Source organism: Mya arenaria, chromosome 4, assembly GCF_026914265.1.
Source record: "Mya arenaria isolate MELC-2E11 chromosome 4, ASM2691426v1".
Taxonomy (NCBI): Eukaryota; Metazoa; Mollusca; class Bivalvia; order Myida; family Myidae; genus Mya; species Mya arenaria.
This window is the reverse complement of record NC_069125.1, coordinates 75,663,570-75,687,639: the sequence shown is the minus strand read 5'-3', so window position 1 is coordinate 75,687,639 and position 24,070 is coordinate 75,663,570. Positions and strand designations below refer to the sequence as shown.

The window sequence follows — 24,070 nt, the reverse complement described above, 5'->3', positions numbered from 1 at the left end:
ATGGTCAAATATTCATTAAACTTAATCAGAATGTTTTCCTTGATGAACTCTTGGTCGTAAATAAAACTGGGTCACATTTGATCGAAAATTAGTTCACTAGGTCAAATATTGGAAAAATCTTGTCTAGAACCATATCATGGTAATTATTGGTCAAGTTATGTTTAAAATTGGTCATGAGGTACCCTTTGAAGAAATATGGATCACTTAAAAATTAGGAATGAACAACACAATACCAACATCGGCATTCCACAGGCACGCTTCCTTTCAGAATATATGCCGAAAAGGTCATTCGACCGAGTTGACCCGACATCCCGGCCACAAGTACGCTCCTTTTCAAAAGTAGTCCGAATAAACCAGGCTGAAATTGTAACTGGGCAGAGTTGACCCGGCTCGGCATGCATACGATAAGGCACAAAGTGGGTGGCCAAAATGCGACATGTGTCTGACGAGGCGCAGCATTGTAACATGACATTCCAGCCATTTGCCGCATATTCGCCAACCACTTACCCCATTTTCGCAAATGTAAGCCCTATTCATTGTATGTCTCTTAAGCCTTAAAGTGTACGTTCTGATATATTCTTTGAATAATTCTTCTTCAATATTAAAAGTTCACATTGACAATTTGCAATCTGAAACCGCTGGTGTCGTGACAAGAAGAAATTTTCGATATTTGGTGTTTTCTCTCTGTGTGTATACACATTCTATAGCCTTGGTTACACATTTTTACAAAACAATTTAAAATTGATTACACAGAGGTTCAAAGTTCAAGTTTAGTTTTTATGTCAACATCGGAGAAAAAAATAATAATTGAACATACACTCTAAATGCACCATTTCGGGCTAGGGATTGGTAAAACAATTCTGGGGTGGTGAATATACCCAAACCCCCGGCCAACATTTTATACCATTTAAATTTCAGTTCGAGGAGGGGGGGGGGCAAATATCAAAGGGTTGTGCCCCTAAATTACGCCCCTATATCGTCAATTCCTGGGGCCGCCCTTGCAAGTAACTGCATTTTCAATGCAGTGCCAAAATTCCTTTTGAATCGTATGTCAAAACAACAAAATATATATCTTTTGGAAAATTCATAATTGGCAGACAATTGATCGTTTTCGATACAAAAGTGGTTATGGAGAAGTTGTCAAGTGTCTTCTAAAAATGTTTCAGAAAAGCATTTGCCGAGGTTGTAGATCTATACAACAAGTCACTGTAAAAATAGTGAAATGTAACCGTTGCCTATTTTTATCTTTGTTTATTTTCACTTCCGGTTTAAAGAAAAAACGTCTTTCAAAGTTGGTAAGAAATACAAGATTCTATCAAGTCAATCACTTGCCGTGAGCCAAAATAACGTTTTCAATCTGGTAGTATATGCTCACGGATCTTTGATTAAAATTACTGTTTTGTTTTTGTTTGGATTTACCTTTGTATGTTAAGAATTTAGAAAGGTGATTCATCTGTTATTCCATGGAAAGTCTAAAAATTCTAATATGTAGTCGAACATCACTATTTAATGTACTTTGTTTCCATTTTTTATACAAGAAGTGTTCACGTAAGTGTGCGTGTTTTTACGCGTACCGGTCTTCTGTCAGGTCCGGTATTCTAGATTTTGCACAATCGGTCCGACTGTCCGGTCAATATGTGTCCGAAAGTCATGACACTATGAAAATGGCAACTAGAAGTATCCGGCCCATTTCGGCTTAGTGTCAAACTCAACATATCGATAAACCTTTCTTTAATATACAAACCTCTTCCAGTAGAGCTCGTTCATCAGTATATGTCAACCTAGTCCAAATAATTGTATGTTGACAGATTTTTTTGACGATTTTTGATAAGACAAATCCTTCACATACAAATTATTTTGTACCAAAAGTGGGTAGTTGTTCCGATCGGGATTTGGGTTATAGCATATTGAGTCCATAAAATATCATAAAAACAAGAAATATTACTAGATTATGTTATCTTATATTAGTTCTGTACACATAAAATAAATATCCAACGAATAGTTATGAGTTTGATGCGGTTTTCTTCATTTCATTCTGTCAAAACATAACGCAAGGCTGCAGTTCACAGTTTTACAACAATTGGAGCACTTCGGTCATGGCCGAGTTGTTACGATTGTATTTACGAGGTCTATCACAAAGTCTATCACGAAGCTTGTTGGAGGTGGCCGAGTTATTACAATTGGGTCGAGTTGTTTCGCTTGGCATAATTGTTGTCTGTGTCACTCAAGTTTCGTTTAATTGGAAACGTAGATCATGTGTTTCATGCTTGTTTTTGTGCAAAATAGCTTTGAACTTACAATGGTAAAATATGAATATAAACCAGTGCTCCAGCCAGGATTTGAAAAGGGCAGGGTGGAGTTTTGAAAAGGGCAAGCTACATGAGTCGTGTAGGGGCGATTGGGGGGTGGTTGTGGGAGGGGTCCACCCCTGTCACAAGGGTTTTTTTCTGGGGGGGGGGGGGGTCTCACCCTAGAATTTGTTTTGTTTTCATACTCATTTTAAATCATTTTCCATGATTTTCAGACTTGAACAAAATGGGGCTTTTTCTCAAAATTTAGAAGGGTGTGTTTTAATATCAAAATTAAAATTTGTCTTATTGTCTGTGGTATAGTGTGATTGTACTTGACTGGAGTCTTCTTTAGTGCAATGTCACATATTTCTCCTAAAAATCATGTAAAATGAAGAAAAAAACAAAGACAGTTAAACATTTGAAGAAATCAAATAAATAAATACACAAAAAAACAAATTATGTAAGGGACGAATCTTAATTTGGTACGTTCAGGATTGAGTACGAATGTTACATTCAGCCTGACTGTTATTTAATTGTCTTTGGTAAAATAATGTTTAATATGCTCATGTTTTAGAATAAAATGACAATTAAAATCACTGCCCTTTCTTAAAAAGTCACTTATAAAACATAAAACATTGATAAAATAACTCCTAAATTCGGTCTGACAAAATGGCGGTTTCGGCGAATTTTGACAAGATCGTGGACATGATAGGTAAACACTAGATAAAGCATCAACATATTTTTGTGGGTTACAAAGAAATTTTCATCATCAATATTTTACAAATAAACTTTCAAAACATTTACTGAATAAGTGATGTATTTGATTGTGTTAGCGCCACTTTTCCTGTGTTCATAAATCGGCAGTGACCGTCTGCTTCAAATCAACACTGTTTAAAATGGCGAGTCTCGTCTGTACAATACAATAAACAATTATTTAAAAATATTTAATTGTGCTTGACAACATTTTTCACCATCCCCTCACATTTTCTATCGCATTTTACGAACTAATTCTGATTGGCTGGTTTTCAATAGCTCCGCCTCCTGACGATGTTCCCTATTTGGCTTTTCCTAATTATCGGATTAAAAGATGACCGGTTATGAAAACACATGTCGTCTGCTCACTACACAAATAGCTGTCATATGACTTGGACAAGGCACATGGGAAGATAAAAGGGCAGTACGGCATATTTTAAGCAGTCGGCAATGGGGCAGCATGGTGACACCTAGCGGGAACACTATTATCATAAATATTACGTAATTTGACTCAATTATGACAGCGGCTGCCGATCTTTGATAATGATTTCAATAGTAAAAAGGGCACTAACGGGATAATTAGCGCTAATAGAGCATTTGTGAAAAGGGCAGTACTCAAAAAAGGGGCAGGGCGGTAAGAAAAGGGGCACGGGCGCTGCGCCATTGAAAAACGGGCTAGCTGGAGCACTGTAAACCTTTATTATCCATTTCAAACCTAAAATACTTCACTAAATACAATTTCAATATTTTTCAAACCCACCCAGTTTTTGCACAAACCCGTTAAGACGTTAGGAATTGAATGAATCCCGTATAACATGTCTATTATTTTAGACTAATGTCAACCAATAAAGTCTCACAGGTACATTTGTTTAAGTGACATCACATTCAGGTATGTGAATTGTGTGTGGATTCGTGGAAATCCGCGGATCTAATGGCCCCGGGGACCCCCTGGTTGATTAAAAAAGTTATTTGGTTCCTTTGGTTGTTAGAGTTAATATCTCAGTTTGCTTCAAATTTGAAGTCAGGAGAGCCCTCAAAAGAGCTTTTTAAAAGTCAGTTTTTCTACTACGGCAGTGTGCTTTTGACAAAACCCCAAGAGCGCCCCAAGAACCCATGGCCGAAATGGTTTCAGCCCAGCCCCTCCAGCTGCCAGGTCAATCACATCCCTGACAATGCAGAGTTCATTTAGTATTTTATTTGACAAATTAGGAATCCAGTTGATCTTACTTCTAAAAATGAAATCCACTGGATTCCTGTTTTGTCTCGCACTGGTATTAAGGCATTGATGTCACCTATGGTCTCGACGCTATTTTATTTGTGTACTTAAAATCAGTTTTTTTTGTGTTTTTGAACTACAGGTTTTAACAGGCTGGTGAAACTTGTCTAGTTTGGCAATATTGTTGATCTGGCAATTATTGCCTGATTGAGGAATATATAGAACAAATGAAGTAACATCTTATGCCTTGCTTACAAAGAAGCAACAAACTGTTAGCTATGGCACACACAGAAGAGATACATTGTGTTGAAACAATTACAACCTGTCTGTTTCATGCAGAAAATCACTTAAAGAAGAAAAAAAAAAGTATAGTAGCTGATAACGCCAGTAGAAATTTTTAGACCCTTCCCACTCCTGTACTTCTATCATGATGAATGAGCAGAGCGTCGTGTCGCCATTATTTTGTCTTTGTTGTTTTATGAAATGGGCTTCTTGTTGGATTTCATGAATTCAGCTATTTTATGCACTTGCTTTTATTTTGCCTGTTTAAGTACTCACTTGCAGTCGTAAAAATTAAGATCACAATGAAAGAAATTAATCAGAAATTAAAATCACAAGCAAGTCCGGCTAGTAAACCACAAATGTTTACTGGCCCGAATGAAAATTCACTAGCTGAAGTCAGAGTTCCCACTGACGTAAAATATTAGGTAAATCACGCAAAAAAGTAAAAAATCACGCATTCATTTTTCACCCAGTACAAGATTACGCGCGCCTGAAAATCATTGGGGCGAATATTAATTTTGTTGGAATCTCATACCGCGTTCTAAAAATAGACAAATGCTATCTAGTCCCATCAATTGGCTAAACCGCAGATTCTGCTCGTCGACGTCATTACAATGTAGACGGGTTATAAGTTTTTACGCCTGGCAAAATGTGTGAAACATTGTAACCAGTCTACACACAGGAATTCTGTCTGCATTCAAAATGTCGATGGCATCAATACTGATGACAGTACGGAGTACCCCTTACATCTGTGCCTTGTGAAAGGGGATTTTCATCCCAGAATACAAGCAGGCATCTGGTCAAAAATGTTGAAAACAGGATGACAATCGACTATTGCATGAAACAACATGGGACAGACTTGGATGAAGTCCTCCAAAGGGCAGTTCAGAAATGTAACCTGTAGACAATAGACTTAATAAAATATTTATTTCTTACCCCCCAAAATTGCATTTTACCCCCAATTTGTGTACCCAGGGGGTAAGTTTAAATAGTAAAAAATAGTAAATGGGAACTATAATCAAATATTTTTCAAATGTTAACTTCTTAAAATCCCTGATAATTTTTCAAAAGTCAATAGTAGTTTACTTAAGTGAAAGTAGGAACCATCACATTGATTTAAGCGGTTTTGGCCGGTACAAAAGTGAAAGTAGGAATTATTTTTGTCACTAGCAAGTCTGGCTACTATTTTTTTGCTGTCCAACTAGTGCTAATTTCGACCACTGCACTTGTAGAATGACAAATCACACTCGCATTTGAAGACATTAATCATAACTGTACATAGATTGCAGCTTCTTTTTCATTCATGCATCCATAACAATGAAGGTCCTAAAGTTGGCGATTTTGTTTGTCCCCAGACCCTGTTACCAAAGACAGTCAGTTTAACATAATTATTTTTTATACGCTTGAATTTATCAAGCCTTCTAGAAAGAAAAAAATGATGATAAATCCAACAAATTTGTCTGCAAATTATATCATCATTTGTAAAATCGTAGATCTATTGGTGTACATGTGTCAACAACAATCCTAAATTTAACCTCAGAAATTTACCTCAGTATTCGGGAAAACCCAATAAACACATGATATGGAGACTAAAGAGCAACAATCACTTGCAGAACCATTTGGTCTTAACTATAATCAGTCGCATCAGATACGAAGTCCAAATTCGAAACCTGAAGTATACGTTCAAATCAGTAACGGTCTACTTTAGACAGTAGTGTACTCGTCAACAAGATAGGGTCATTATTGCCCTTTTGTTTTAAATTTTTGGGTCACAGTTTGACAGTGATTGGGCGCTCAGCAGGTGACACATCGTATCCAATTGAATTATAGCATTTTCAAACCTAAAAGTCAATGCATATTGTGTTTTATATAATTTATTTGACATATTGTTTTGTCTTATTGCAGGATCTTTACATTGACATCTCATTATGGACATCAGACCAAACCACACGATATACATCAACAATTTAAATGAAAAAATTAAGAAAGATGGTAAGTTAAAGTTAAATAATAGTACTTGTATGATGGTTGTTGGCTTGAGAGAAATTCAAATTCAAATATGAATATTATGTATTTGTCCTTTAAATATGTTCAAGTATAGACATTTCACTTCATCAACAATTAAAATTAGACTTTTTGATGACCAAGTATGAATCCATACTAGGTACACTCGTAGGCTTGCCGTCAAATAATTCATCAAGCCCTGCTATATAAAATCCAGAGTTTTACCAGTGCAGGGCTTGTGCTTATTTTGAACACTGTTAACACATTTGCATGTACATCTGGTATGTTTTAGTTGTGCATCCCTGTTGCATGAATATATTTAAAAAAAAGTAAAATATGCCATAATCAACATGTTTTTGAAATTACAAAGTAAAAAATAAAACAAATCAGTTACCCTTAATCTGAAAGCTTTGCTGAATTGTGTTTTTCAGAGTTGAAGAAGTCTCTATATGCCATTTTTTCCCAGTTTGGCCAAATCTTGGACATAGTGGCGCTGAAGACACTAAAAATGCGAGGCCAGGCATTTGTCATTTTCAAGGATATCAATAGTAGTACAAACGCACTACGGTCCATGCAAGGCTTCCCCTTTTATGACAAACCTATGGTAATGTTTGTGCTAGAATTAATGTTAAAAGGCCTCGTTGATTAGGAGGTGTGAAACGTAATTTTCTGTGAGTTGCCCGTTATCCAACAAGGGATTGTTCAGGAGTAATGGAGACATCTGTTTTCAAAAACCATGCTCTCAAAACTACATGCTTCTAGTTTTAGTTAAAATAAATGCTTCTGTTAAAACTAGGTTGTACTTAACCTACCATTTAGCTGTACATTATTAATTTTTAGTATTGAATTTGATGTCATCAATTTGTGTAAAACTGTTCTAAACCAGTTACTCCATGTGTCAATAATACCAATGAACTCAAAGTTGATGTATTGCATGTTTCCTTCAGAGTGAATTGTTGTTTTTTTCGGGTTTAGAGGATCCAGTATTCTAAGAAGGACTCTGACATGGTAGCAAAGATGAAGGGTACATTCGTTGAGCGGCCAAAGAAGAAGAAGGAAGAGGAGGCCCAGGCGGAGAGCAAGAAGAGGAAGCGTGGACAGGCGAATGCTGCTAGGTAACAGTGCTAATACTTATCTACATACTGAACTTTTTAGTATGAAGAAGAAAAACAAAACACTTTGTTGCGTATAAACACTTTGTGGCGTATTTGTCCTATATACCACTTTGTTAACCGGGTTATCAACAAAATTAAATGATTTGTCATTGGGCAGGCAGTCGATTGACATGCTAGTGGTTTCCAGTGAAAAACTCGGTCATCATATAGACACCAAACTATGTGTGTAAAGTAAAAACATGTGGAGAGCTCTCCTGGGATTGCTTTTGAGTCTGTTCTGTCAAAGATCAAGATCAACATAAAAGAAAATAGAAATTTGTTTTCAGCGATTCAGTTCTTAAATTGTGTCACTTGCGGCATCTTTTCAGCATTGATGATCTTCATGTATTCATACGAATACAGCCTTGGCTGGCCTTGTCAAACTTACCTATGGTATCGTATAATTGTAGTACACTTAGTCATATAGTGACACAACTTGGTACATGAAAGGAAGAGTTTGTGGGGACCTTTCATGGGATGGTGTTTGGGTCCCTAGGGTCAAGGTCACTGTTACGAAAAGTAGTGGAACGGTAAGAACTGGATATCTTTAGTACGGATTGACATATTGCTACCAAACTTGGTATATAGTAAGAGTTCTTGGAGACCTTTCAAGGTATGCATTTGAGGCCCTTAGTGTCAAGGTCACTATTACTAAAAACAGACAAATGGTTAGTACTGAATAACTTCGTTTTAGGGTTGACAAATTGCGATCAACCTTGGTTTATAGAAAGATTTTATGGAAACCTTTTATGGGATTGCGTTTTAGGTCCTAAGTGTCAAGGATAAGGTCGCTGTTACAAAAATATAGATAACCAGACTTTAACCAAAGGAAGAGTTTATGGAGGACTTCATGTGATTGCATCTTGGGGCCCCTAGGGTCGAGGTTACTGTTACTTAAGAAAAGAAAACAGTTGAAAATGAATCACAAAATGAAGGCTGAAGTTCTTCAATCATTGAAATTTGTTTTGTCACATTTCAGTGTTTCTTGTTCTCCTATGCAATTATGTATGCTTTAGTATTAAAATGTACCTAATTCATTGATTTTTTCCCAGACCTTTGATATTCAATTCAAGATAAAGTATCATTCCTAAAATGTTGACATTGTTATGCAAGTACATAACCCTGTTTGTGTAAGTGAAAAACATAATGTTTGGACTTGGTATGATGGTATGCTGTTTTGTCTTCAGGGAGCGAGCTGCGAAGGAGCAAGCCCGCCAGCCAGTCCAGCCTGTTGTTCAACAGCCTGCGGATGTCCCAGGTATTAAAGTTTTATCACCATTGTGGTATGTGCCACAATACTTACTTAGTTGATATGACTGAATTAAAATTGCTTTAAGTTTGATTTTCAATGAAAAATTACTGGTTATAGAATGGCAACAACCAGGCAGGCATATGTTATTATGAATTTTGCTTTATTTTTATATAATTCTGCGTTAAAGTTTGTATTCTTTGTCATAAATGCAATAGTTTGTAATTGTTACAATCCAATTATGAAACCTGGTCAGATTCTTGTCTGCAAGTTGTTTTGAACAATTATAAATATGGGTCACCTCAGTTCAAAAGCTAGGTCACTAAGATCTAATCTTTGGGGTCCCTGTCAATAATTCAATAACATTTTTAATAAATTTTTCATAAAACTTGACAAAAACCTTATTCACTTTCAATACAGTTAAACACTAAACCCAATGAAGAATTTCATCTTTTATTCTACCTTCATGACTTCTGTTCAAAATATTTGTATCCATGACAAATTTTTTACCTATGCTCAAAACTATACAATGAATGGTAGTAAAAAAAACAACATAACTTCCCACGAATCATTCATCCTGTTATAAAAAAGCCATTGTCAAAATGAAAATCTGGCAATAATGTGGCGTATTGCATAGCCCCTTGTTGTATTTATTTCATTGAAAACAACTGCAGTTGCATAAAGAGAATTGAGACTGAACAACTTTGCATGTAACACTTGGTGTATGTATGTTGCAGCTGGTGGTGCGCCGGTTGCCCCAACCAGCATTCCAGAACAGCCCCCAAACCAGATCCTCTTCCTCACCAACCTCCCGGAGGAGACCAACGAGATGATGCTCTCAATGCTCTTCAACCAGTATGCATTTGCTACTTGCTATTTTTTTCTGTTGCTTGTTGTACTGGAATAATTAGACCACCTTTTAAATTTAAAAGTAGAGATGGATATTGGCAATGACTGCAGTGTTTAAGATATCAAAAAGAATGTTCAGGTAGAAAAAATATGGTCTTAAATTGATATATAAAGAACACTTTTTTCGCACTTTTTGCATTTAAAAAACCTTTTCCTTCTAATTTGCCCAAAGACCTTGATGGTTTGGTTATATCCATTTCATTTTCTTGCCTGTAATATTGGCTCATTTAGTAAAGTGAATGATTCCTGTTTTTTTGTTCAGGTTCCCCGGTTTCAAGGAGGTTCGGTTAGTCCCCGGTCGCCACGACATCGCCTTTGTGGAGTTTGAGACTGAGACACAGTCTGCCGCAGCCAAGGATGCTCTGCAGGGATTCAAGATTACGCCTTCAAATGCTATGAAAATCTCATTTGCAAAGAAGTAGATCATGCTTGGTCATCACCATTTCAGTGAAATATTAATGCCATTCTTCATCATATACTTTCTTTTTACATTTTTGTAGGTAGCTCGCATATCTCTATGATTTCCTATGTTATCAATATTTGGTAATGCATTTGCTATTCAAACATGTGTCAAGACCATTGCACAGAGAAGCTGCATACCAGTACAGTCATTAAAGGAACTCTCCAGCTCAGGATCAGTTTGCATTTTATAGCCAGTAAAGGCAATTCTGATTTAATTGTTTGACCATGTACTCCTGCTACTAAGTTCAGTGTTCTTCAATTTGATGAGTTTTATTTCAATTAAGAATAATGTTTGTTTTGAGTAAACTAATCAACTGATGGAGAGAGCCACTATGACTTCCTTCAGCGCTCCTTGGTCAATGTCGCACTGCCATCATTTTCATGCATTCATTGAAAAGTTGTGATTCTACTGGCCAATGACACGTTAGCAGACGCCTGCATTGCACGACATGGCTTATGTTAATTATAATGTTGATCTTTTTTAGCAAGGGTAAGTCTTTCAGTATTTGTTTAAAGACGCCCATTGCACGTTAAAGGGTCGTTTGCCCATTGCACAACAGGGCTGAAAATAACTTTGAATGTGTTTGGTGTTCATCTTGTACCACATACGCTGGAAATAAAACTGCAACCATTCTTATTGTGTTCTGAATCTGTATACTAGTATTATGTCTGAAGGGAGACTACTTTTGGAATGGTTGACTGTCCATCCAACTCAGTCTTGTGTGGCATGTATCTTAAAAAGAATAATATCCATAGTGATGACACGTGCTAAGCAGCAAGTGAAGATGTGCATCTTTGCCAAATAAGATCAGAGTAATGACCCTTGTCTTAGAATGCACTCTTGTGTCGCGTGTATCTGGTCCGTGTGATGAAAGTGTACAGGAAGTATGTGCACCAGGGGTGTTGTGTGTGGCTGCATCCTCTAAATGAAGAGTTGTGGTAGTTTTTGGAAGCCAGATTCACATACGTTGACGAAGTTTGTATGTGTTACTTTGTCATTTAAGTGCCGAATGACCATTTGCCTTGATTCAACAACGCCTGTGCCGCGTGTCATTTCCAAGGGTTAACCAGTGTGATGAGACGTATCCTTTTGCGTGTATCTCCAAAAATATATGAGCCAGCGTCACAAAACAAAAACTGAATGAGAAGTTGTGCACTGTGTTGCTTGATCCAGACCCGGGGCCCTTGACCTTCTGAAAGATTCGCAAACAATCTTGTGTCGCACATACATATCCCAACAGTATGAGGGCCAGTGATGAAACTTGACAGGAATGTAAAGTTGTGCACCTGCAGCAATAAGACTTGTTAGTTTTGGTGTGGTCATTTTGCTCAAAACATACATTGGCCAATATTATAAAATAATTACTATTGACCAATCAAACTACTAAGTATTTCAATGTGCCAACTAGCCAATAGATAGCCGTTGGATAACTTGCCTAGGCATTGTACGATTGGTTGCAGGGGTATAAAGTGTGTGGCTCCTCCGATAAAACAAAGGTTCAAGGCCCTTTACTTTGTTTAGAATTGCATAATATAAAGCATGGGATTTTGTGTTGTCCCTATCTTGATAACTTTCTGAGGCGTGATAACCAGTACGTAAATATAATATCAGGACCGGTAAAATAAAACATCTTAAGTATTTTCCTATACTAAGTCGTTTTCCGAAGTTAAGTATCTCACTGGCCATATGATATAATAACAAAAATCTATCGAAAATACTTAATTTCATTAATTTTTATGTGATATATACACTTTTATGTTGAAAACAATTTTACTTTTTAGCTTAAATTTGACTGAAAATTTAAGGAAATCGACTTTAGAAATTACTTAATGTTATATGAATACCGGCCCAGCGGGTTTATTTGCGTCTGTGCCCAGCAGAGTTATGGCCCTTGTTTCTAATTCGTTCGTTGTATAAAGCATTCATTTCTACATGATCCTGTCAAGGCGAAAGGTCAGTTTTCGGCTGAAAACAAAGTTATTTAATACTGTTCAACAGAACTTTATGAATTTAGATATAAATTCAGACTCACATGGAGCCTAGGTCATGACGATGGGACATAAAAGTGAAAATAGCAAGAACGTGTAATATGTGCAGTGATTTAGACAATCACTGGATGGTATATAAATGTGGTTAAATGTTTACAATAACATTGACTCGAGCATAACGCTGAAGATATTCTCTAAAGAATTTCGAAAACTTAAAATAGATTTGCATAATTATACATGTTTATACAACTACCAGGGTAAACAATGTTTACTTTTAAAGCTCTCTGAGAAAACCAATATTCTGATCTGTTTGTTTTCTTGTAGATCGGAGGTTTAACGCCAATCGTTTACACTTAATATATAGGGATCGATCAATACTCGATCAGGCACTATGTTCTTACATATGTACATTAAACGAGGATCATAAATAGAAGGTATTTATGGTGTAATATTTTGTATTTCTAGTGAATGTAATTATTTGAATAAGTAAACACATTGTCAGTTAAATGCTCAATTTACTTTCTTGTATAAAAGACTATCTTTCTATTTAGGTAATACAGAATGGGGAAAAAGGTTGCAATAGTAACTGGTGCAAACCGCGGAATAGGTTACCAGGTAGCGAGGCTGTTGCTCCAGCAGTTCCCTGGTGACGTGATCGTGACAGGCAAGGACACGGCGAGGGGCCGACGTGCATGTGCACAGCTGACGCGGGAGGGCCTGAAGCCCATATGGCACGAGCTGGATGTCACCCAGTCGGCCAGTATCCGTATGTTCCTTGACTTTATTACGGAGACCTACCGCGGCGTGGACGTGCTCGTCAGTAACGCGGGCACCGTGTTCCCCAAGGACACGCCCCTCTCCATCTACCGCCAGGCGGAGCTCACCGTCAACACGAATTTCAAGGGCACTATGAGCCTCATGCGGTACTTTTTGCCGCTCCTCAGACCACATGCACGTGTCATTGTCGTTTCTAGTGAGCTAGGTGTTCTAAGCAGTCTCGGTGACAAGATAAGGAAAGAAATTGACTTAAATAAAGTGACTATGTTTGAGTTGGATAAACTTGCTGACAAGTATTTATCAGCTGTGAAGTCAAATGTGTGGGCGGAATACGGGTGGCCGGACCGAATACTGGAGGCAGTCAGCGTGCTACAGAACGCGCTCGTGTACGTGATTGCGCGGGACCTGCGAGCAGATTGTCGGCGGAACATCCTGGTCAACGCGGGCTGCCCGGGCTGGACGCGGACAGAGCAGATGGAGACACACCTGGACGAGAATGGCTGCCTCGGTGGAGTGGTAGCCCGGTCCCCGGAAGAGGCAGCGGTCGATATCGCCTGGCTCGCCCTGTTGCCGTGTGGTACCGATTCACCCAACGGGAACATAATTAATAAAAGACAGATAGTCAAGAATGAATAATAATCGATCATCATTAATGATTTCATTTCTATGTAAATAAATTATATTGAATGTCCTTATTGTTTTACAAACCGCAGCTTCGCGACATTTAAAAAGGGAAGATTTCTCGACAAATTCGCCGTTAGTTTAACAGTGCCGGGTTCGTTCACTAGAGAAGATGTTCTGAGGTATGGCGTGTATTGACCACAAACTTGTCTTTTATAATGGTTATCGTCGGGTTAAAATATGTGTATTCTCTCAAAAACCGATTCATCTGTTGCCTGTCATTTTTAATGTCCTCTTATAAACGTAGGGATCTCCGATATTGCACTTTTAACTTTCTCACGGCCCTTCTCTTAAGCCCTTTGAAGTCAATATTTGACCACTTGTGGGCTCTTAAAAACGAATCTTGTGTAAATAAATCGGATTGTTATAAAAATCGTTCCCATGTCCAAACTATTAATTCGATCTCATCACATATGGCGCATTTGCATTTTATTCAGTGAATTTGACTGTAAAGGAATTTTAAATAACCATCACACAAAGTGGAAAGTGGAAGATTAAATTTCATCCATGAATTATTACGATTGGTACAATTGAATGTTGACGCCAACCTTGGTGCAGTTAAGCTTAAACAGACGACAGCTTGGTCCGTAGATTAACTACGTTACTAATTAAGTTTATACTTATTTCTCTAATCTTAATTGTGGCGAAAGCTGAAAGCGTATGGAATTACTCTCGAGTTCGTTTCCCTGGAAGAAACCGAAACTGATGTCCATTTTGCGAGGCCATGAGAAACCACCCCTAGTGGGGATCAAACCTTAAACTTCTTGGATGGGAGGCGGACATCTATACAACTACACCATTATCTCAGTTGATGACTGCTTCACTTCATATTTAGTATCAAAGTAAATTTCAACGATTCCTACGTATCTAAAATAAAAAAGCAGCAACCACATTTAGTTTGAATTCTTTTATTCATTGAGAATATATAAATCATTGCAGCGAACATGTACAATATGTTCAGGCATAGTTTCTGTAACACATATATACAAGTATATTTACAGCTATCACAGTCTTAACGGATCTGCAGTGTGGTCAGTTATTGGAGAACTAATCTGGCCAGGTAGTGGAGAAACTGTCAGTGAGCGGAGAACTGGTCAGTGATAGGAGAACTTGCCAGTGAGCGGAGAACTGGTCACCGTCAGTGAGCTGAGAACTTGTCAATAAGCGGAGAACTGGTCAGTGTGCGGAGAACTGGTCAATTGAAAACAGGTCAGTGAGGGGAGAACTGGTCACCGTCAGTGAGCGGAGAACTTGTCAGTGAGCGGAGAACTGGTCAGTGAGCGGAGAACTGGTCAATTTAAAACTGGTCACTTGTCAGTGAGTTGAGAACTTGTCAGTGAGCGGAGAACTGGTCAATTGAAAACTGGTCAGTGAATGGAGAACTTGTCAATGAGCGGAGAACTGGTCAGTGAGCGGAGAACTGGTCAGTAAGCGGAGAACTGGTCAATTGAAAACTGGTCAGTGAATGGAGAACTTGTCAGTGAGTGGAGAACTTGTCAGTGAGCGGAGAACAGGTCAGTGGAGATCTGGTAAGTGCATGGGGATCTGGTCAGTGGCCGGACGTCGTTTCTCGCCTGGACGGGTCACGTTTTGACGCCATCTAACAAAACAAAGAAACAATAAATCATTCAATAACCGCACCGTTTGAAACATTTAAATATAAGTGTGTATTCTCTAAAATGCTTAACTGACGAATATATTTAAATGTGTTCGTATATAAAAAACAACAACACTAGACTAGGAAAATATAGATAAGTAAGACTTTAAATTATGATAATACTTATTTGAACATATGGTATATATATATAGACTCGAACCATAAAGCAAGACGGGACCTCCGATTACTCCATATATGATGGCTCGTAAGGGCTCAGGAAAGCGATGACCTCAAACATATATTGTATCACAGTTGTGCTTCAGTACATCATAAGGCTTCGTCATCGTCTACAAAAAAAAACATAGCTCAACATTTTTATAAGACAAAAAAATGTTTTGTGACATTTTACATCATATATATTATTATTTATAACAACGCTTGATAAATGATTTACTCGCATTTTGGTGATTAAATGTTTATTCAAATGATATACAATTGTTTATTTGACTATTAAAATACTAGCTTAGATAAATGAAACTCGCCACCTACCCTAGACAAACTTGGCAGGGCGCGGCTTGCCGTGGTTTTGTGTCAGATAGGACGGCACCCGCTGCTGTTTCTCATATTCCTGGACCACCATTGGCACTGCTACCCGTCGCCGGAAGAAGTCCGCGGGAATAAAATTGTGTACAAACTCCTTCAGCGTGTCATTTTCGGTACATGTACTCCCTCTGTCGCCTACAATAGATCAAATGAAAACTATTAATAAGTAATACCTGCATAGTATATTATGTCGGCCTTGCTTGAGTATAGCGGATTTTATTATCTTTATAAAAGCATGTTACTTGTAAAAAAAAAGCTATTGATTTGTGTCATGAATTATTTTATTTGCTGAGATTCCTTCTAACAACAGCAATTATTGCTATTGGATTTCTGTCAAATCAAGCGAGCCATATGGCATCGAATACGACGCGCGCCAGTGACACGTGCCACGCTTTGCGCATGCCTGTCTCATCGCGGTTAATATGAATGTTAATATTATTTCAAACGAATGTCATAAACTTTGGCGTTACAATACTTTGATGTCTGATTTACGATTTCCGAAAGGGAACTTGATGAAAATTTAAGCCCTTAAGCATTCTTTTTCGAGTCTGCGAAGAATACAATGTTCTCCCTGTGGTTTACACAGAGCATATGGCCAGGACGGGTTTAGCGCACATGCTGCTACCGAAATCCGGTTCTTGTCCAGTCAAGAGAGAAATAGGGGTCGTGCGGCCCCTATCTGAGTGGCCAACTTAACGACTTTGGTCTGTGCATAAGAACTATTTGACATATGCTAAAGAAATAATCAGTACATTGTATTTTAATTTCAAGATGTATTGGTAGAGTTTCAGAGGGTTTTTTTGTACTTCATGCATCGTAAGGATAAGCAATCAGTTAGTATATGGATTATCAGATATTGAGAACATCAAACACCGTTGACATATAGTCACATATATATAGTGGCACATACCAGTGAGCGCTTCTGTGTGTCCGAGGCGGGCGGCCAGGGCGCGATGCAGCTCGTCAATGTAGCGGACCGCCTCCTCAATAACCTCAACCTGCAAAAGCAAACAGTCGTATTTCACAACGTGTACGGAAAGTGTTCGGTTATACAATGTATCTAAGGCGCTCGCCTATTAATGGTTATTCTAATTAAATGAATATAATTCATCATCTAATAACAATATGAGTTTTTACAACCAATGACCATTATTTAGTATGAAATGGTTTAGATGACACGCAAATGATTGCGTGAAATGATAGTGTTTGGCACTGCCATTGGCGCCGATCATGTTCCATTACAAATGAACTTTGAAACAATTTTTTTAAATGTTCCGTAAAAAGACATAAAAAGCGGAACTGTTGTATCGGTCTCAGGTGATACATCATGATTTGTTGGTATATATAAACCGCACATAGACCACAAAACGCGCCAAGTTAAGACATGTGATGTAAGCCATCTGGCCATGACGAGACCCAATACTCGGGAAGACAATAAGCAGCGTATTATCATCGGACAGCACACAGATGGAGCCTCTCATGACGAAACCACATCCTCGAAACTACATATGGAGTATATCACCTCATCCATACATCATCTTCCCGCCTAGGGAGACAACATATGAGAACTATCATCTTGATATCCAGTTAAATAAAACACTTCGAGTGTTAAACTCATCAAATCGTGATAAATTGTCCACATTAAACCAATCATAATACATTCAGCGGTAGGTGTAAGCCTTTCAGGCTTGCATGTTTGTTGAGCCTATATCTTTAGATGCTCCTTCCCCCTGGTGATTCGATATCATTTCTTAACGGTGTATATGATACGAAGGTATATCATGATAGTTACAATCTATGACCATTATTTAGTATGAAATGGTTTAGATGACACGCAAATCCATATTGCGTGCAATGATAGTGTTTGGCACTGCCATTGGCGCCGATCATGTTCCAGTATAAGAAGAATCACTAACAGCTGTTGGTCGTCCTATTATGGGCTCTTAACCAATTATGCTACTGCATGAAAGTTTCAACGTAAAGCATGTCTTTTGAACTGTTAGATGCAATTGTCAAAGTACGATTAAAATCAAATCACGTCAAATAAATTGAAGTTCAAACAGAAACACATCATTTTCAAGAGTTCCCTATCATCCCTAATTATTTTCTCATGCAAAAGAGTTCATCACTTTTCGGTTGTCTGATAATTACCTTGGATACTTTCTGTTGTTTGGCGACGGCCGGCACCATGGCACGTAACCTGCGGTATTCCTTGTTCCGAATCCTCCGCAGGTGCTTCTTCATATGTTGCCTAGCAACGATCTGCGTAGATGATATGCCTTTTCTCGTGGATGTAAGTTTAACTTCTTTAACCTAATAAGGAAAACATTTAAATTATGTATGATACCAATTTGTGCCCAACACTGTTCCCATAAAGCTGAATGCAACTAACTTAAGCTTTTCATACAAGCTATTTCAGCCTTTTATCGCCCGTAAGGTACACACTTAAAAAAATAACAAATTAACTCAATCAAATGGCAACGTGCATTTTAAGAATGATAGACGAGAAGTCCATGAATATAATCGATCGCTACAACTGCCATTTCTTATACCACTACCAGCATTACTAACTCGTATAAAACACATTTACTACCTTTTCCATTTTTGAAAATATCCTTTCTGGAATTAGATTGTTTCACTTCTATTTCGTGCAATCCTCTCAGCTGTCAAACTGAAACTGAATTCACACGGCCATACCGGCCAATTTATAGCCAGTCTCGATTGACACTCATCCGGAAAACCGCGCCATGGGCGAACTGACACGAAATAGTCCCCGATAAATAAGTTGCGTTTCATTATTAAAAATCGAATCAAACGCCATAAAATAAATACAATATTAATCTTTAGATTTATTTTAATGTCAACGTATTTTGCAATGGATTGTTAAATGTATGCGAGTTTATTTAATTATATCGGTATATGGTTGGAACTATTTTCAAGTCAACTGGTCGGTGATATTGGCAAAATGTTTGACAGCTTTACAATATTGATAATGTGACAATCCATGCAGCGCAGGAATATTTAATAATAATGAAAGGCCTGAATAGATGAACATTTCGGTACAAAAGAAGTCAATAAAGCTGTCATAGGATGCCATGTCATGTCTGACCGGTATCCGCATGGGGACATCGTTGTGGCAGCAAGGGGAGCCAGTGACCGCCAGCTGGTAGCCCCCCCCCCCACCACCTCTTCCTTTCGCGTCTCAGAGCACTCGAGACTTTGCTTATTTCAATTTAACCCTTATCGGACCCTTAACCCTGATCGGATGATCAAAGTATTATTTACAAGTACATATATGTACTGGTGTCAATCACTAGCCCAAGTCAATGCCAAAGGCAACGGAGCATTCTTTCAAATTACGTTGAGGCCACAAATGAATGAATATGAAGGAGTTTAAACTATTTATACATGCTATATAGCAAAACAAAATGTGCTCTTGCAAGGGATTTTATTTTCTTCATTATTTCCTTTCAATTTATATGAGGTGTTAATTTCACTATGTACAGTTTCAATAATGCTTCATATAACACTCGGAGACAATACGCCAGAGTGTTGGCATCTTCCATAAAAGTGTCATCTGTTTACCATTTTATATTTAAATATCTAAATGAAACTTATATTTATCCTTAATTAGATTACAGATATTCCCGCTATTTGAACAATATGCATGTTAAACCCGAAACCTCCGGGCCTAGATAAAGCATTCGCGACGGGATGTATAGAGGCGTTTATTGCGTACATTAGTTGGCTTTTCCCATGACACTGGGAGCGACAGATGGCCCGGCTCGGTCAGCGTTGCCCGCTCTGTCGCACCAGGGCACTTACCGACTGGTGATACTAGTAATCACTAAATATACCAAATATGGCAAATTTGTTTAAAGATATACTGTTATGGTTGTCATTAAGAGTATGACACTTGACACTAATCTTGTTCATTATAAAACAACATTAGCTTCATGTAATATAAAATATGAGAGCTTTATTACCAAATTAACCATGCAAAAAAGACTGTATAAAAGGTAATAAAATAAAAAACTACAAGGTAAGTAATTATGTTGTTTAGCTATACAGTCATGTGAAATGTTCGATGCAGATTAGAAAGTGCCTTCGAGTATTTCCGTTAGACCAGGTGCACAATAACTAAACCATTGTTGGACAATAACATTCATAAGTCACATGTTTCACAAGATTGTCGAATATGTGATAACGTATTTCACAAATCGATTTGGTAAAGATATGTGCTGCAAGACAGGGCATAATAAAGTTTTCCAACATGTTTTCATACTATTGTATGAATAGTGAACTATTGTTACGTCGTCCATTTGTCCGCTTGTAGTTTTGTCTGTCTGTGGGTCATCTGGCCATACGTCGACTCGCTTGAATTTCTACATGTATAATATGTGTGTATAATATGATCGGCAGTTGCATATGTATTAAACCACACACTAGAAGACCGAATTATTTCTAAATATTCAGTATTCCCTGAAAGTAAAGTTTATTTGCCATTCATTATTCATTTGTTACCGATATTTATCACTTGGGATGTTCGCCCTTTTTTCCTGAAATGTAAAATAAATTTTAGTATATGAATTGTTGCCTTAAGGGACACGTATTGTTTTCATATATATTTTTGTACCATGTAAGCATTAATAGTTCACTTGGACAAACCTGTCTTGATTTCGTTTATATGTATCAATTAGTTTGACAAAACAAATCATCAACCAGAGCAAGCTAAGAATATCGATAGAAAACTTTCTAATGAATTTGTGAAAAATATGCTCATTCGGAAAAATGACCGACACAATTTGTAAAAAAAATGTGCTCGTTGACAAAAATGACGAAACAATTGTGAAAATTGAGCATGTTGGCAAAAAAGACTGACATGATTGTGAAAAATGTTCTCGTTGTATAAAAGCAACTCAATTGTGAAATATGTGCATGTTGACGAAAAAAACTACTGTGAAAAATGAGCTATATATGTGGAAATTACCCTATCGAGCACAAAATTCACAAACGTGTGTGAATATTAAGACAAAAACATCACAGTTGTGAAAAATGTGACTTTTGTGCTCTCGAGCACACTTTCTTTTCTTTTTAAATATTTGCTCGTTTCCGGAAAAATAAACAACTTGAAAATATATCGTGAAAAGTACTTTTTGTCATTATATCGAGACCAATTTTCACAAACAAAGCGCTTAGAAACAGGCGCGTAGGAAGGAAATTGACTCTGGGGCCGCGGAAGGGGTTGGCACGGGAGGGATGTCCCCTACCTTCGAGATGTTTTTTTAATTTTCAGCATTGAAAGACTCGATTTCCAGTGAGTTCAGGTTTTATTTAAATGTTTTTATCTAAACCTTTTTCGGTTAAAATAGTTGATGGATATAAACTATAATCGTTTAGTAGCATGTGTTCATATTTGCAGTCTCACAATGTATGATAAATAACAAATTAGCACAGTTAACCTGTTTATAGTGAAACCACGAGTGACTTTTGAACCATTTCGAATTGAAAGCCATGTGTTCATTTTTTCTAGTGACAAAAGATCTCTTTGAAAATTTAAAACTTTAGGGTCATTTGGAAAGTCCATTTTAAAATCAAACTTTAATGCGGCGAGTTTGAAATTACATAGTAACATATTGCTGGCTATTTAATGACATTTCTATTTTAACGAGTAATTGCAATCATCACAATGAACTGCAGTTTTTGAAAGGTCAAAAACGATACAAATACTAATTGTCGTATTGCCTCTTCTTCCACTTACCCGTCTTTGATAATCCGCCGACGGCATGGTGTCACAGGACAAACAGCTGGATGGTCACAGGTTTAATAATGACATGGTGACCTGTTTACTCAATATCGTGTCGGACTGGTATTGATCTATATGAGCGTAGCTTTGTTTAAAATATGATTATTAAGAAAATCGGTATCAAATATTCGCGGCCCCATTGCCGTTACTTGTCAGAATATAGGGGCCGCGGCCGAGGCCCCTGCCGCCCCAGCTCCTACGCGCCTGAGAAAGTGTGATCATAAATTTCACAATTGCGATGAATTTGCGGGCAAAGACATTATCGTAAAATGTAATCACAAAATTTACGCCTAGGAACAATGTTATAATTAATATGTGATCTAACAGGTCAACAATTGAAGAGGTCCACTCTGAACATGAGACTCTGTGCAAGGGGCAAATAGTTCAAGAGCACAACTATACATGTAAAAATGATCTTTACTCTTAATTTTAAGAGCCTTATTCTGAATGTTTGTTTTTAGAATGTTGTCAATGAAAACTGAACCACGTCAGCTGTAATGCAGATTTTAAAGGGACCGGCCCCTTATGCAATGGCTGATAACAAAACACCTGGTGGGGATTAGCTAACCACCGGGAGGAGTTTTATCAATGAATGGTCTTCATTCAGATTTTGTATTCAATGACTGGTGAACACTTTCATTGCTATTTGTAGAAAATTGCTTGAACAACTTCACATTTAAAAGAAAGGTGGTTTTATCAATGAAACTTTCACATCCGTCAGCTGGTTTTCGAGTGGCCCGGGAAAAGGCCACAATAGAACTATTAGCCAAATAAGGCAATTGCAGAAGCGCCATGACCATCGTTCATTGAGAAGCAGCCCAGGTCTGGTGGAAACACTTTCACCTCCTACCCCCATTCATACGCAAACCAGCGGGTCGGCGGGACATGATAATGCAGGTATTGTTTCGTAAAAGTTTTGCGGATACAGAAACCAAATAAACCATTCATTGAAATAACTGAATGAAAAACAGCAAAATTTAATAGAATTTGAAAACAGCTGCTTTTAATTTGAAATGCAATCACTAAAATTAATATTCTGCAATTTTCGATCGATTTAGCTATATTATAAACACGACCAATGCCAAGCCGTGCGTTTCCCAATCTTCCATGTGAATCTACCTAATGACACCGGAAACCTGACGTCTGCTATTGCCATCACCCAGTGGCGCGCGCCCATGTCGTCTGGACAAATAACGCGAGCGTGACACACAGACGCGGCCTGTCACGCTCTGTAGACGAATTCCACATATGGCACTGCTCCGGAGGGAAACCACAGTTGGTAAATCAGAGTTCAGGGTCTATACAAAAAAAAACAACATAATCTGGCAGAAAAAATGACTTAGCATGTATTATTCTGGTAAATTTCCCACGATGACTTATGCATGTCTGTTGAAAAAAACAACAGCGCACAAGATTGTAATGTTCAATTGTGCTCAATTTATAAAAACGTGAGTAAGTAAAGCTGAATACAAAAATACCCCGTAATATGGTATACAAAATTAAGTGGTTAACACGAAACAATTTGCGAACGTTAACAGGTTAACATGCATCTGTTGCAACCAGAAGTTACTGCTAGACTGCGAAAGCCTGCTACAATATACTGTTGAGTAGAAATCCATATTTGTATAATTGGTGTCATACCTCATAGTGTTCAGTAGGTGTTGCTGGAGGTGGTGTTGTTGTCGGTGGTGGTATATACTTAAATGTTAATGGGCACCACGTTCCATATGTATGAGCAGCACCCGCCGGAAGTGATCGCCAAGCGGAGGAAACTTATACCAAGAATGAAGGCGGCAAGAGAACAGGGGAAGAGCTCGTGGATCGCATACGACACGCTGTACGTTGACGGCCGTCCGGTACGCGACTAGGGGCACGCCGGAGGTGAGCTGTCCGTACTGTCGTGGAATGTACACGGACTAACAAACGATAAACAATCTTGTGCTGATTTTGTAAATATTGTTGCTCAACATAATATTTGTTCTTGGACGAACTCTAGCAGTAAAATAAATCTTAACGGTTTTATTACACATAATTTCTATAGAAAATTTCAAAACAGAAATTCGCGCAGAAGTAGTGGTGGAATAGTATTGCTTTATAAAGAACATTTGAAAGATGGAATACAGATTGTTAAGAATCACCATGATACATTAATTTGGCTTAAGTTGGACCATAAGTTTTTTTAATACAAATGAAGATATATATTTGTGTGGTTCGTATATTTGGTGTGAGGATTCCCCAGCTTATAATACATTTAATAATATTAACTTGTTTGATACTCTTGAAAATGACATTTTTGC

General features: G+C 37.7%; 3 protein-coding genes across 3 annotated transcripts; 2 read left to right on the top strand and 1 right to left on the bottom strand.

Annotated features, from left to right (window-relative positions):
• Positions 1–1,245: 1,245 nt before the first annotated feature.
• On the top strand, positions 1,246–10,953 carry LOC128231186 (U1 small nuclear ribonucleoprotein A-like). Its single transcript, XM_052943674.1, has 7 exons — positions 1,246–1,295; positions 6,448–6,534; positions 6,978–7,150; positions 7,522–7,661; positions 8,888–8,958; positions 9,687–9,804; positions 10,121–10,953. The coding sequence occupies exons 2-7, from the start codon at positions 6,471–6,473 to the stop codon at positions 10,278–10,280; spliced, it is 726 nt and encodes a 241-aa protein (XP_052799634.1). The 5' UTR covers positions 1,246–1,295; positions 6,448–6,470; the 3' UTR covers positions 10,281–10,953.
• A 1,607-nt stretch (positions 10,954–12,560) lies between these two features.
• On the top strand, positions 12,561–13,771 carry LOC128231185 (carbonyl reductase [NADPH] 1-like). Its single transcript, XM_052943673.1, has 2 exons — positions 12,561–12,743; positions 12,861–13,771. Exon 2 carries the CDS (start codon positions 12,871–12,873, stop codon positions 13,720–13,722), a length of 852 nt encoding a protein of 283 aa, XP_052799633.1. The 5' UTR covers positions 12,561–12,743; positions 12,861–12,870; the 3' UTR covers positions 13,723–13,771.
• A 791-nt stretch (positions 13,772–14,562) lies between these two features.
• On the bottom strand, positions 14,563–18,694 carry LOC128231187 (uncharacterized). The gene is made up of 6 exons (XM_052943675.1): positions 18,561–18,694; positions 18,119–18,280; positions 16,878–16,965; positions 15,914–16,102; positions 15,585–15,711; positions 14,563–15,367 (listed from the first exon to the last, which is right to left on the bottom strand). The coding sequence occupies exons 1-4, from the start codon at positions 18,567–18,569 to the stop codon at positions 15,915–15,917; spliced, it is 447 nt and encodes a 148-aa protein (XP_052799635.1). The 5' UTR covers positions 18,570–18,694; the 3' UTR covers positions 14,563–15,367; positions 15,585–15,711; position 15,914.
• Positions 18,695–24,070: the final 5,376 nt, after the last annotated feature.